The sequence below is a fragment of the Psittacula echo genome, assembly GCF_963264785.1.
Source record: "Psittacula echo genome assembly, chromosome: 1".
NCBI lineage: Eukaryota > Metazoa > Chordata > Aves > Psittaciformes > Psittacidae > Psittacula > Psittacula echo.
The window spans coordinates 48,933,693-48,948,837 of NC_137735.1; the positions used below are offsets into that span (position 1 = coordinate 48,933,693).

The window sequence follows — 15,145 nt, forward strand, 5'->3', positions numbered from 1 at the left end:
CTATTACAAACTTTACCTCAGAGGTACAAAGAGAAAAGAACAGGAACCTCATGTAAGCTTCTGGTGCTACAGCACAGCCAAGCACATCTTGGGTTCCTGGAAAAGCAGCACCCACATACACTATTGAGTTTTCACAGCCACCGTGGAACTGCGGTATGGGAGATGAGGCAAGGGAGATAACTCAAGCTTCCACAGCCCCCAGTCTTTTCCACCTGATTTGAGAGACCACAAGGTAGGTTAGATCCCAATCTGGTCTCTAGTTCTGTTTAAAAGCCAAGTCCCCCAAACTCAGAGCAGAGACAGAATACAGAAAGAACACAAAAGGAGACTAGTCAAATGCATCCTGACATTGCGGCAGGTTGGAAACAATCATATTTCTCTGACCTCTTTGCCTTTAGCACAGTAAAAGCAAAGGTGTCCCATCACCCAGGACCCTCTTTAGTTGCCAGGGCCCTCCAAGTACCCTGAATGCCCTAAGATGAGCTAGATGTGCAACATCACCCTTGAGGCTCCCTCTCACTCTACCTCAACAAGTTTGTGTGCTACTTAGGGCCATGCAATTTCGCACATTACACAGACCCAGCAGATGGCAAAGTTGTTATCCTGGGAGTTTCACTTGGACGGATGCAGGTTTGAATCCCAGGTTTTGCTTCAGAGCATAACACAAGGTACTCCAGGACATGATCCAGCTGCTAAAAGTCCTGCAGTGCAAAGCAACTTGCCAGCTCTACTTCCAGACCTGTCTGCATCAGTTTCAGTAGGAAATCAACTAGTCAGCAAACAAAGGGTCTGCACACCAATGGGCAAAACCAGAACAATCCTCTCGAGTGATGTAGGCATCTAGTACCAGGAGATTCTTCTATTCCAAAGGGGTTAAATTCACTGTCAGCTCCACAGAGAGACAACTGATGCCCCAGTCCTTTCTGCCCTATTCATAACACACTGTCAGTAAAGGCTGCAGGGTGCTCCGCAGAGGCCTTAGTTGTTTCAGTTACAGTAACTCTGAGCAGGGACAAGAACAGGTATATAATACAAGCCCTGAACTCAGGTATCTCTGCTTTTAGGGCACCGCCTTCAAGCCCTTTTTCCTTGTGGCTTGACTCCCAAAAAATTACACCATTTAAAAAATTGGGGCCCTCATCCTTGGGTCTCAGGGATGTTAGAGCGGGGTCTACGAAGCAGGAGCTCAGCAAAGGGACACTGTGTGCAGAGGATTCCAGGATGCATCCTTAAAAGAGAGCAACAGTAAAATCAAAAGGACTCTCAGCCACTTGGCTTGGTTCTCCTGCACAGATCTCCCACCTGGCAGTTGCAAAGAGGAGACGTTTTTTAACTGCATAGAAAATTAAATGGCTTTTGCATATTAAAAAAACACAGATGAAAACATAGTTATACCAGTTACCAAACAGTGGGCGGATGAGCGATCACCGTTTTATATTAGATAGACCCAGCTAGGTTGATTTGCCACGCTCCCGACATTACAGCTTCAGTGCCAACTGAGTGCCTGCACAGGCCAGGTACTGCTGTGCTCCCGCTGAGGTGGCATGCCCTGGCAGGAGGGCTGTGGTCCCAAGGAGCAGGCTGCAAGACGTCTGCTCTGTCCTCTCACTCCTTCAATGCTCATGCATCCCAGACCAGATGGGCGCACTGGGAAACAGGCCTCCGGCTGGAAAAGGATTCCAGTTTGTGGTTTCTTTACAACGTGGCTTCCACGCAACATCACAGCAACAGATCGCTAGTTTCTTCCTATGGAGAATGGAAAGAGAGAGGTGAGTAGCAGCAAAGAGAAGACCACCCAGCACGGGAGGTGATAGCAGGGAATGTTCTAACACAAGTTCTGACTATACCAGGGCCCTTTATGCCTCACAGGCAGCAAGACTCAGGGAGTTTCCCAGCGCTATTCCTGACACCATTCAAAGATCTCACCCCACTTTCACTCCCTCCAGGTGCCACAGGAAATTTCTAGTCTCTAATTTATCTACAGTGATACAGAAGCACAATCAGTCACTGCTTCTCACTGACATAAGAAAGGCTTAAATGCCTATTGCCAGAGGTGGCAGGCTAACAAATGAAATCTGAGCCCAGCTCTCCTCCCAGCTGGAATGATACCTGGAAAAGACATGAAACTGATGGAGCTGGTAACTTTTATTTGGCAGTTTCCTCCCCAGCAATGGTTTGATTTCCACAATCTCCTGGTAGAGTGGATTCTGCCTGGCATTTCCCAGTGTTAAGTTCTGCTAACAGGGTTATTTGCAGCCCTGCACGCAAGACTGAAGACAATATGAAGTACCAGAAGCCAGGGGAATGTCACCTCTGCAACAGCAGCAGGTACTGGCAGGATGCATGTCACACTGTCTTGCACTGGCCTGGCAGCCTGCATCCAGGTGGGGACTGCCTTCTACCAGTATCACTCATCCCAGGTCTGCCATCACAGGACAAGAGTTTAAGTCCCTCATCTCTCAGACCTTCACCAGCATCTGCTGAAGGGATTCTGGCTCTGGAAATGCCTGCCTCCTATTTGATTTACACTAAACCAAGTACTTGCATGGAGCAGGACTCATACAGCCCAGCTATCAGCACTCAGCTATAGGACACAAACTGACAGCAACACCTTAGAAGCCCTCAAAACCACCTAGTCCAGAGAGAAACCAGTGCTGTGGTACCAGTGCTTAACCTGCACTTTCCCAACCCTTCCCACATCTGGCTCAGAAAAGAATGGCCGCTCATGAAGTATGGCTGCCAGGGTCAGCCTAAGGGGATCAGGGCCAGTCTGTACAATACAGCCACATGCTGCTTCACCAGATCTCCACACAAAGATGCCTGGGTAGCTCTACTAAGATCCAGATCTAGATTTCTACTGGCTGCTCATACGGAGGGTGCCACAATGACAAATCTAGAGCATCCAGACATGGCAGACCATGAGCTGTTGGTGGCTATCAATAAAGAAGAAATGGCAGGTGGCAGGCACACAGGTACTGCCCTTCTTGCATCCCTGTGTGATTACAACACATTCTTACCACCTCATGGCATAGTGTATGTGGACACACAAGGCAGGAAACATCTCCCAGCCTGCTTCTCCTCCTGCTTTGCCAGCTACTGCCCAAGCCTGTGTGTGGGACACAGCCAACTGTTTTGCAGTGCAGCAACTTTAAAGGCTTCACAGCATCACCCCCCTCCCTGACAAAGCCTTGTCCAACTGCCACAAAACTCACTTGTCCAGGAACAAATCCAGGGAATCCTGCTACAGCTCATTTCAAGAGACTCTCTTCCAAGCAGGTCTGAATTAAATGGTACCAAGAACATTTTTACATTCATCATGAGATCCAAATGGGTTTTCAACATGTGATCAACGGGTCCACAGAATCCTATCTCCAGTGCTTTCCATCTGGCCAGTGACCCTGCCATCTGCAGCAATCATTTTGCTTCATGCCTCGTTGTCATCCCAAACCTCCAGGTGACTGCATCCACTCCAGCCACGAGGCCCCACCTGAGAGCTGCCCCTGCCCCACAGCATTTCAGAGTCCAAAGTCCCATCGATCCCCGTCAACATGCAACTCCACAACTGGAGAGATGGGAGCACTGCAGAGCATCAGCCATGTTCTGCTCGGTGGAAAACCTTTGGCACCAGCACTGACGATTTATCTGGAAGATAAAGAAAACGTAATGTAGCACGAGCAGCAGGGTTCATAGTGCATGTGATAAATAATCTAAGACACACAATTTTCTCTAGGCTTCTAAATAGGGAGGGCAAGATCTTTACAAGTAACACAGGCCCTTCTGAGAACACAAGTTTCCTGCCAGCAGTGACTGCAAAACTGGGACACAGTTGTTAGACACTGTGGAAGGCAGACTGGAGGACAGGAGGACGAGTGCACAGTCAAAGCCTGACAGCATAGTAGAACACAAATTGCAGCCTTGGGTTAGAAATGTGCTGGAACAAGTACACACATAGGAGGAGCAAATGAACAGACCATGGCCACTTGTGGCTCAGTATCAGGGCATCTATCTTGCTTCCAGCCCAGGTGGGCACTTCAACTCCACCTTCACACACAGCTCAACAGCCCACCATCACTGAAGCTATTCTCAAGCAGGATGAGCATATTTTGGGGCGAAAAGATACTGAACAGAGAGCAGCATCCAAACTACTTTCAGATACTGAAGGGAAAGTAATAGGCATTCACATGCAGCATAGTAACAGCCACCAGCAAGACACTTGGCTTGCTTCTCTAAGCTCCCTGCCAAATTCCCTTGTGGCGCTCTGAGAAGAACAGATCACGGCTGCACTTCTGTTCTGCAAGAAAACCTATGCATCAAGATGCCAAGGCACTGTCTGGTTTTGTCAATGTTGTTCCATATTTGTTCCCACCACAACACAGCTCTGTTTTCCCAGCACCTCCCTACTTTGTGGAGTGAAGCACGTGCAGACTATTAATAGAGGAGGGCAAAGCTTCTATCCACAGAGACCTCACCAAGCTGGAGGACTAGGCCAACAAGCGCTGTGAAATTCAACCAGGATAAGTGCATAACCCTATACCTGGAACAGGGCAAGCCCATGCACCACCACAGCCTGGGATCCAGCTGGCTTTGGATGCAGTGGAGAACATGTTGACCACCAGCCAGCAGCGCATCTTTGTGACAATGAAAGCCAAGACGTAGTAAAGGAGCCTCAGATGGGACAAAAGGAAAAATGTTCAACCACAGCAGAAGGTGTAATTCTGTGGTCCAGAGATGAGGTGGTACCTCCATCCCTGGCAGTCATCAGCCCTCACCTATACAAGGTCCCAAGCAACCTGACCCAGCTGTGAGGATGGCCCTGTTTGGAGCAGGGGGAGCACAGAGACCTCTTGAGTTCCTGACCTAAACCTGCCCATGACTGTACTATCTCTTTATCTGCCCTGACCACTATGTGTGTCTTGCATCAGCAACAACACAGCTGAGGGAATACTTCAACCCATTTCACTGTACCTCTTATCCTTTGAGCGGGCTGTCTATATCTACAGCAGCCCCCAGGCTGTGGGGCTGCTCCCTTCCAGGAAAACTGCTTAGTGAGGGCATGTGTTATGTAGGCTTTCTGGTGTCTACTGAGAGGGAAATGGGGGTCTGCTTTCAGGTCTCACTTGGAACAAGGGCTGATCACAGTAGGAGTGGGGGGGTAAACCAAGGCAACATTAACTCGCTCGCTGCCATTCTTGGGACAGATGATCTCCGTCAGTCCCTCCGGTCTCGGCTGACTCAGCAGTTCTCCTGTGAATAGAGGAAAACAAGGAAAACATTTAAGCAAGGCAGTTTTTGCAATTTTTGCCTTTAACATGCCCTTCCCCTCTGCATCACTAGGTAAACATCCATGACCAATGCAAGTGAGCACTGTAGTAAGAAGGCTTACTGGTCCTTCAACCCAAGCAGGTCTCACCCGTGTAACCATGGTGAGTGCCCTGCTGATTACAGCTTGAAGACATGCTGCTCCACACACAGGTAACATCTGCCATCATTGCTGTCTCTGCTTTGAATCACCACACACAGACTTGAGAGCTCCTTAGGGATTCATATCATCTATATGGAACCTAATGAGATGGAGGTTTTAGGAGCAGATGTTTTAATTGGGCTTTGGGGCAGACTGAATGCAAACTTCTGGATCCCATCTCCATGAAAGTGAAGAAGCTGACCTGCAGCATCAGCAGCAAGTCAGGAGACAGATACAAGCCTTATTATTCACATCTGTATCCTACAGCTACCCACACCCACAAAGCTACCCAAAAAGCAGCTGTCTTCCAGTTCAAGCAGAACAATGCTACAAGGACCCTGCCAAGACCATCTTCTTTGACATGGACCTGAAAGAAAACAGCTTGAAAGCACTGCTCAGAATGATTTTTGCATCACTTAACACATTTCTCCTCTAAGAAACTCTAGGAAGGACCTCAAACTAGCCACAGACAAGCATGCTTGACTTTTTCTGAACCTGTTCTGTCCCTGAGCAACCCTGGCCACTGTAGCTGTCCAGCCATTGCTCCCGTACTGCAACTTCTAAGCTGGAGCTAGCTAGGAGCTGGAGAGACCCTGCTGTTCTGCGATGGCTGACCAGCTGCAGGGTGCCTCTCTTCGCTACCAGAACAATATTTAGAAGCAGGTAAAAATACTCAAGAGGATTCCCTAATATCCCCCTCCTTGGGTGCAGCGGGACTGCTGCTGTGTCCTGTCAGGGCTCTGGGCCACACTATACTCCGCTGAGCGTGCAGATCCCAGCTCCCAGCCATCAGCTGCTCCCTAATGGAGGCACTACCATATCTGTATTGAGTCAGTAGCAGCGGGGGGCTCTAGCACCGCATGGTATCCCCCTGCTAAATGCATGCCTTAGCTCAGCTGTTCAAGTGCCAAATTGGCAGGCTGTCCTTGTTTCAGCTGTAACAGTTATTTTTCTCCTTTCTAGTAGCTGGTGCAGTGCTGTGTTTTGGCTTTAATCTGAAAATAATGCTGATAACACACCGATGTTTTAGTTGTTGCTAAGTAATACTTACCCTGATGGAGGACCTTTCAGTCTCTCATGCTCTGTCTGTGAGGAGGGGCACGGGAAGCCAGGAGGAAGCAGAGACAGGACACCTGACCCAGACTAGCCAAAGGGGTATTCCATACCACAGCACATCATGCCCAGTATATAAACCGGGGGGAGTTATCCAGAAGGCCCAGATTGCTGCTCGGGTTGGGCTGGGTATCAGTCAGCGGGTGGTGCGCAATTGTATTCTCTCCCCTTGTTATTTCCCTTATTATTAGTAGTAGTAGTTTTATATTATACTTTAGTTATTGGAGGGAGAAAAATAAATGTTACAGCTGAACCCAGGACACAGCTCCCCACTGCTGGCACCTTTGCAGCATGTAGTCCCAGCCAAGATGCAGCTCAGCACAGTGAGAGGGAATAGCCAGGTGCAGAGATGTGCCCAGCTCTGAGGAACGCTTCCCCAGCAGCTTGCTCAGAGCAACTCAAGTTTCCTCCTGGCTCCACTACACATGACTAGCCCCAGCCAAGCAGATTCTCTGGCCATCAACATTCCATGTCTTCAAAGTAGCGTAGCCCAGCCACAGCTGAGACACCGAATAGCACCATCTCTTGACATCAGTCTGGCAGGTAGCGTCAGCTCTCAAAGGCACATATGGGATGGCAGCATCCATATCCAGCAAGGGCTCAGTTTTTCTAAGTGTGCCCATATTGATGCCAAACAGACCTACCTGAGGCAGAGGCACCAGGCCACAACTGGCTTGTGCTAGCTAGATCAGTGACTTCCTTTACAAAGGCAGGCCAGCTGTAAGCAGGCTGCAGACACAAAAACTCTGTACCCATCCACCAAGCAACGACTGTGAGCTATCCCCACTTCCACTAAAACAGTCAAGACAGATGGTCCTTAGACTTTCATGGTTCAAAATGCACTTGCAATAAATTCCCCTGACGTTAAGCAAAGGACATCAGAAAGCATCTCCCTGTGTCCAGCTGTCATTGCCATGCACTCCAGGAAAACAAGAAAAGAAATCACACTTTGAAGTACTGCCCAGCCTGTGCATCAATAGCACAACAATCAGCCCCACCGTTCCTGAAGCCTCCCAAATGCTGCTTCCCTCCTCTCCTCCTCACTGTTTCTCTTCCCACTTTAATTAAAAAGCAGATCTAAATCCCTTTGGTTTCTCCAAAGCAAGAACTTTGTATCATGAAAGCAGAAGGGAGAGCTTGGCAGGGAACACACACAGTTCCTCTGAGAGATACCCCACCTCACGGGCCAGTAATTCCAGTTTGCCCTCATGGTCTGCATCTGAATTCATATTTGGTTTGAATATCTACCCTTGTCTTACACCCACACTCAAACCTGAAGCAGCAGAGCAGCTTTTAAGCCATGCAGACATGTCCCCCAAAACAGAAGAATCGTGATGGTATTTGCAATTCAAAGTTAAATTTGCAAGGCAGCGTCCTCAATTACGTGAGCTGTCACACACTGAAAGCAGCATTGCACACAAGCAAGCACGTACGCCACAGGGCTCCGTGGCCCAGTGATTCCCAGGTTTCCAACCCCAGGTTGACTTCGAAACTGCAGTATTGCTAATAGTACTGAAAGCACCCGCTGTGAAAGATGAGTCATAAAATCAGTGCAACATTATGTGCTTTAAAGACAAGGCTAATATCCATTAGATCTTAAACAGGAGGAGCGCAGTAGACTGGTCTCTCTGCTTGAGCTTTCATTCCCATTTCCACCATCCCACTTCAGGAATCCTTAGATGGAGATTTCTCAAGCAGAGGAGACTGCTGCAGGGTTAAATAGATGCCTGATTTGCAGGCAAACCCCTTCTCACTCCTCTTCAGTCAATCCTACTTCTCTTCATGTCATGGCGTTACTGTCCCCGCTAGGTTGCCCCTGGGATAAAACTCACCTCCCTCTGTCCCCACTCCCATTTCCAGAGCAGCTGACGTATACGCTGCTCCCCAGAAGAAAGACTTTTCCTGCAGTTATTCCATGAGATAGATCATGCTTCAAGTGGGAAGAAGGTGACCTGTACATCCTTCCTATTCCTCCTTCTCCCAGCTAACGGATGTCCCACTGCTTTCCCCCATAGCATTCTCATCCCCTTGTCTTTACAAATTGCTCGTCTTTGCTGCACAAACTCACAACAGTACTAAACCAGACATATCTAAATGATACTTCACAACACTGCTAAATAAAAGCCAGTGCAAATCCATTGCAATATGCAGTCTTCAGAAGTGTAGCAAACTAACATTCAGACACTGCCTGGATGCAACTCTCAGAGCCCAGAGTGTCTTGGAGGTTCCAGAAACCTCACATTTCTATTCAGAAATTATTCAAACTGCAAAAGATTAAAAACAAAAGTATTGAGGGCTGTGGCAGGGCGGATCAAACAAAGCATATCACTGATACAAAAGAAAAACCAAGTGCTTGGCATGCGGTGGTGTTTGCCTGGTTTAACTGCTAAGTTTAAATGTAGCTGGAGCAGCCCATGTCTGCAGCACTTGTTCTGCCCTATGTACAGCCTAGCCAGGCTGTATTCTGATTGCACATTCCTTCACGAGCATGTCACAAATTTTACTGGAAACCTCAGTTCTGCCTGCCCCCTCTGAAAGGTTGCCCTGCAATAGCACATACAAACCATGAAGCTTATCCTAGTCTTGACGTGGCCTTTTAATGCTAGTTCTTTAAAGACTAACACAGCTGAGCCTTTGAACAATCCCATCTTCCAGGAAACAAATCTCCACCACTAAGACTATTCAGCTGATTTAGGATCCTGAGCCCTACTTCCAAAGGCACTTTAATGCTGGGTTCTTACTAAGGTTTGATTTTTAGATGCATCTAAGTCCCAGTTCCAATGATAGCAGAGAGGCACGCACCAAGCCTGGTTAAAACCACCTGCCAACAGACAGCAGATGTTTTAGAAGATGCTCCTTTGCTGCCCCTGCATTTACAATGGCACAGATGGTGCAGAGGACTTTTATCTGTCCATTGGCCACACTCCTGGCATTTTCGCACAGAAACAGGTCTCTACAGCTGTATAAAACGTGCTGCACAGAAAGCTAAGGCTGAGGCAGACCAAGACCCTGTAATGAAACTACCATGGTTGGGCTGCAGCATTACCTGGTTTGTAAACACCTCCAGGCAGATGGGCTGAGCAAGTCATGCTGTCCACGCCATGTAAGAGAAACTGCTACATGTCAGTGGTCACTGGCAAAGGTAGGAACAAACCTTCAGGCATACCCAAAGCTCTACATGAAGGACCTGTTTCCTCTCAGCATTAGCCAGCTCACCTGAAGCAGGTATTTCTATGTCAGTAAGATATTCTTTGCTGCCACTGTTTTATTCCAGAACAGATAGAGGCATGGCCCACTTTGAGCCACTTGTGCTGGATTCCCAGACCAGGGCAAGGCCCACAAGGATAACTGCATGTGCCAGAGCTCAACCACGTACTGGCATTCGGTGCACAAGACACTTGTGCTGCCATATATGCCCAGGAATACAGAAAAGCATCAGTGTACAACTTCTGTTCAAGCACAGTTATGGACATTATTCCTTCTGTCTGTGATTTACTGCGATTTGGAGAGGGATGCCTCCCTCAGAGCTCATGCCAGCGATCAGACCCATGCGTGCTGCAAAGCACACTTCACTGGCCTTTAGGGAATACCCGTGAAATGCCATACACCCATGACAAATCAGAGAGTTAGGAGGGAGGCTGACAGCAAGAAAAGCGAGTACTTGTAAGAGTGTTCGGTTACTTCATGCTGGCAGCCAGACAAGGCCAGCTGTAAGCCTACTTGGCTACCTAAAAGAGAGAAGGGTTTTGCACACAAAGACGAAAATCCCACCCAGACCATTTGTCCTTACACAGTTCCCACTGCTATGGCTTTGCTACGTGGCACAAGGTCCCCTGTTTATGTGTCAACAATGTGCAGCAAGGGCACAGGGGTGAGAGGTTCTGGTCTGGCCCAGCCCTACCATGCCACCTCCTCTCTTCACAGAGCTCCAGGAGAACGCGTTTACACAGTATCAGCCTGATGGTGCTTCTCATTTTCATTTATGTCATTTTCATGCTGTCATGTGTCCTCATCTGGGCTCCCCTGGGACCATCAGCAAGCAGCGGATGAACAGGACCCTGACACCGTCTCCATAGTGCTGCTTCTCCTTCTTCAGTCTGCTTGGGGGCAGCCATACCCAAGCTGCTCCTACATCCTGCCCTGCCTCAGTACTGACCCACCCACTCCATCGCATGCCCCAGGGCTGCTACAACCACATACCCACTGGTTTTGCAGCCCCACTGCTCATTTGCTCTTACTCCAATCTCTACTCGCTCTTCCTCCTTGTTGAGGGCCTTCAGATATCAACCACTGCAAGTGGGGTTGGCAGGAGCCAGACTTTACATCTCAGCCTCAACTGCTTCTCTGTCAAGCCTCCTCTGACTAATCCTTGCTTGTGACATCTCTCAGCACAGCAACTCAGCAGTCATGCCTTTAGGAAAGTACAGAACAAAACACTTCGACACTGCCTGCATACCAAAAGCATGTGTCCCATGCTCGGTTTCCAACAGCAGTCAGAAAGCAGGGCTCACAAGAGAGCCCCAGAACACCCCTCTGCTTTGCATGCAGAGAGATTAGGGTTGAAGAAGCTACAGCTCCTCTGCCTGCTGTTAGCTGCTTGGAGGTTTGATAGCTGGAGCACTTACACAGTTAGATCAAACCTGTCACAGAGGCAGGGTGAGTTGAATAGCCACGTGCACACATTTCCCCCTCTGCTGTAAGCACAGGCAACGCTCTCATACACTGGGACTTTGCAGCCAGCTCTACAGTAGACAAGAAATCTGCCAGGAGTCTTGGCAGAGTGATGGTGTCTCACACCAAGCCCACTTCTATGCCATGCCACTTAAATCTTGTCTTCACAACTCCTTCATTTCATCCAAGCAGAGAGTGGCTTCCTGCAAATGTTGCTGTGCATGATGCACAGCCTTATACCCAAGCACTGCACACAGAAAACACTGTTCTGTATTAGTATGAATATTTAATATGGCCCTTGCAGCACTGCCTGGATGTCACACACAAATATATTCCCCAGAAAGTCAGAACTCTGCACTCTGCTTGATTTACTTCTGGAGTCCTTAGTGACCTCATCTACCTGGCCTACTTGAGACAGACGGTTGGATAGAGACCTGTAAGTTAGGACTTAATTTTCTTCCCACTGGAGGCTATTCTCCTGCCTGCAATCACAACAAAAATAAGGAATGAGAATGCAGAGACATCACAAAAGGGAGCAGAACAGGGTGAAATCCACCTTATGAATAAAAGTTTCATGAGCCTCACACTGCAGTCGTGGTTGAAGAAGCTTAAAACTAGCAAATGAATTAACAACAAAAATCCCAGCCTGTCAAAGTGCCCCAGTGAGAGAGACCACTGTAGAAAAAAACCCAACAGTTCTGGATTTGTGCTGAAAAGAATGTTGACAGTAGAGAGATGTTTTAGTTACTGCTGAGGAGTGCTTACTCGCAGTCAAGGAGGGGAGCAAGTGAGTGGCTGTGTGGTGCCTAATTGCTGGTTGGGGTTAAACAACACCACATTCACAGCACCGGCTGCCTCTCCAGCCAGCACCTCATCTCACAGCTCTGGCTGTGGACACGTATATAGCTCACCTTGATTATTTTCTCCAGCTGGCTGCGCTGGAAAATATTTTCCCAAGGGCCTTAATTCATGCCAGCTGACAGCAACATGAAACAACCTCCATGGTGGATCTCTGGAAATGGGAAGGAATGTGTTTCAGCTTGGAGCTGACAGGTCTAGGTCAAGTTCAAGACCTAGAGCCACAGTTCCCCAGGCCAGGAACCCCAGACCCACTGCAGCGGCTGTGCCCTGCTGAGCTCAAGCCCAGGCAGCTTTCCCCACAGCAGAGATCAGTGTGCATTTTACCTCCTACCCAAGGAGCCACCAGGCTAATTTCCTACTTGGAAAACCTTTATCCCAAAACATTTGTTAATTATCTTTTTCTCAGGCACACAGAAGTTAATTATAGTTAGAACTGGAATGCAATTAAAAGCAAAACAAAAAACCCCACACATTCCCCAAACCCCATAATTTGATACTTCCTATCTCCATAGTCACAAACCAGAATTAAGAGAGCAGTAGGAAATCATCAAGACTGCCCCAAAATAACTCCAGGAGCAGTCATGAAGGCTTGAGGTTTTCTGTGTTCTTCTGACAGTATGAAATAAACAGCTTGGAGAAATAAAGGATGGTTGACAGCTATCTTATTCCTAAACCAGGACGGGTAACTGATCTAGCACCAGTGTGGCTACATAACACATGCAACCTCTCTCTCCTCTTTCTGCAATTCATGAAATACTGAGCACAGACAGCATCTATGAGAGGTTATACTGACACCTCTGTAAGAGACTTGCCATGAGGAGAGAAGGCTGTGACTTTTGACACCACTGCCCACTCCAAAAAGATGAAGGGGTAGTGAACATGATGCCGTTTCTCCACTCTGTCCCATCAAACTCATTCTATCTCAAATAGTATTTCAGCATGAGTAGCATCCCTTGTCCAGCTTCATCTCTACCTGTTCTGTTGGGCACTCCATCCTTCTCCCTGTGCAATGGGGAAGGTGCAAGCCACCTCCACCCATGAGTGACCAGAGCAGACACTGGAGAAAGGAAGTAACCAAAGGGGACAAGTAAACACAAATAAACATAAACAGCATAAAGGCTCAGGAAAATGAGAGAGAGGACTGAGCAAAAGTTGAAATAGAAAACAAAGCATCCTCCAAATTGCTGAATATTTTGCTGCTCTTATAATATCTAAAAAGCTCCTTGAACTGGCAGGTTGCAATACAGCACTTTCAGATGACTGCAATACAAAGCCATGAAAAATTGATTTGCCTCATTAACATTTTAGGACCTTATGAGATGGAACAAAATTGACTGTCAGGGCATTTTAAGGGAGAGTCATGGTGTAATGAGCTCAGTGTGAATTATCCTCATCCCAGAATAGAAACTGAGTAACCAAGCCCAGAATCTACCTTTCGGTTATTTTTAATTCTACCCCTTCAGCCATATCTGCCATAAGTACTTTCTCATTCTGCCAAGGCAAGCCATCAGCTGGAGAAAAAGCTGCAGCCAGCCCCAACCTGTCCTCACTCAGTAACAGCAAGGCAGGACTGCATGCAAAGCACCACCTAGACACTAAACACTACCAGCTGCAGCCCATCCAAATAATTCCCACCAGCTGAGAGCCCACCTTTCCAAACAGTAATTACAAAGCTATTACACCTCCATCACAGATGAGATGGTGAGTTTCTCTCATCCAAACTATTAACATGCTGCAGGTCCCACTAAAGGGAGAAAATAAAGAGTTTAAAAGCATTCTCAAAGCCATTACTATAATAGACAAAGTTAAGAGGCCAGGTTCATCAAAGTCTGGAGGGAGCTACCAGGACTGATCAGCATCCTGCCAGCTCTGGCTCTCTGTGTTTGGGTCACAACATGTTAATAGCTAGCCACCTGAAAAGCCAACCCCTGAAGGAGGACTTACAAAAGTCAGTCCCATGGACTTCCAGCCTTATGAAACTGATGAGGCAGGGCCAAGCCTCAGCCTGCCCCTCTGCTAAATTTAGAGAATTAGGCAAGCTTGCAAGACATTTTTCCTCACAATAATTTGGCTGTGGTATTGCACCCAGTGCCTGGTCATTTTCTGCCTGCTCCAACACAAGAACTAGGCAGCCTCAACGCAGGTACTGCAAGGTACACTTGGCAAAAACCAGAGGAAGTGGTCCAGCACCTGACACGGGCTGCAGAACTCCTCGCTGCACCAGGCTGTAGGTTCAAGAAGCTCACAAGGGTTCACAAAGAGACTGGACCAGGAACCGGCAAAGTGTCTTTAAGAACTACTAAAGAGACAAATCCCTGTGCTGAAGATAGACAAGGGCTGGGAGAACGCTTGGGACAAGTTTTTTTCCCAGTTGGCTTGCTTCTTCCTCACAAAATGTCTATGCATGCCATGGCTGAAGGTAAGATCCAGGGCATGAAAACTCCTTTTCTGGAAGTTCAGCAAAGTCCACCTGGGGACCTAAAGACCTGCAGTTTCCCTTGTGGTAGCTGTTTAACCACCCCCTTTATTTTTCCTCTTTAACTTCACCTATCGCTAGCCAAGAAGAACAAACCAAAACACACATGCAAGACATGCATGTACATGTGCTGCCCAACAATTTTCCCTGAGCTTAAATAAACTCCTTCCTGGGTAAAATTAACTTGGCTCCATGAGCTGCTGTTGCCTTAGGGCCATCCCAAAGCTTCAGTGTGTTCTGCAAACTGAATTGGAGGGAGCTGTATTTTCAAACCTGTGTGGTAAGTATTCTCTTCCAGATCATTCAAGGTGAGATGCATGTGCAATACTTCTCTGTAAAGCTATTTTGGGCACTCCAAAACCCTCGCTGTTCAGCAGGACAACCACAGAGCCCACTTAGGCAAAGGAACACATTCCCCCCCTCCCTTCATCACCAACTGGTCTAAGGAGCAAAGCCTAGTAAGTGTTTTACCTGTTAAGTGAACCAACTTGAACTCATCCCTGTTTTGAACCATTAACATTTTATATTGAAACCACTTTACTGTGGGATTTGATCTATGCATA

General features: G+C 47.8%; 1 protein-coding gene across 1 annotated transcript in view; it reads right to left on the bottom strand.

Moving 5' to 3' along the window:
- Positions 1–5,113: 5,113 nt before the first annotated feature.
- The window catches only part of MFHAS1 (multifunctional ROCO family signaling regulator 1), a gene marked incomplete at both ends in the record, with an annotated part of 29,367 nt that continues 19,335 nt past the window's right edge, over positions 5,114–15,145 (bottom strand). The window contains one exon of the mRNA XM_080620942.1: positions 5,114–5,244. Coding sequence (XP_080477068.1) covers positions 5,114–5,244 — 131 coding nt within the window. The remainder of the gene's footprint in view (positions 5,245–15,145) is intronic.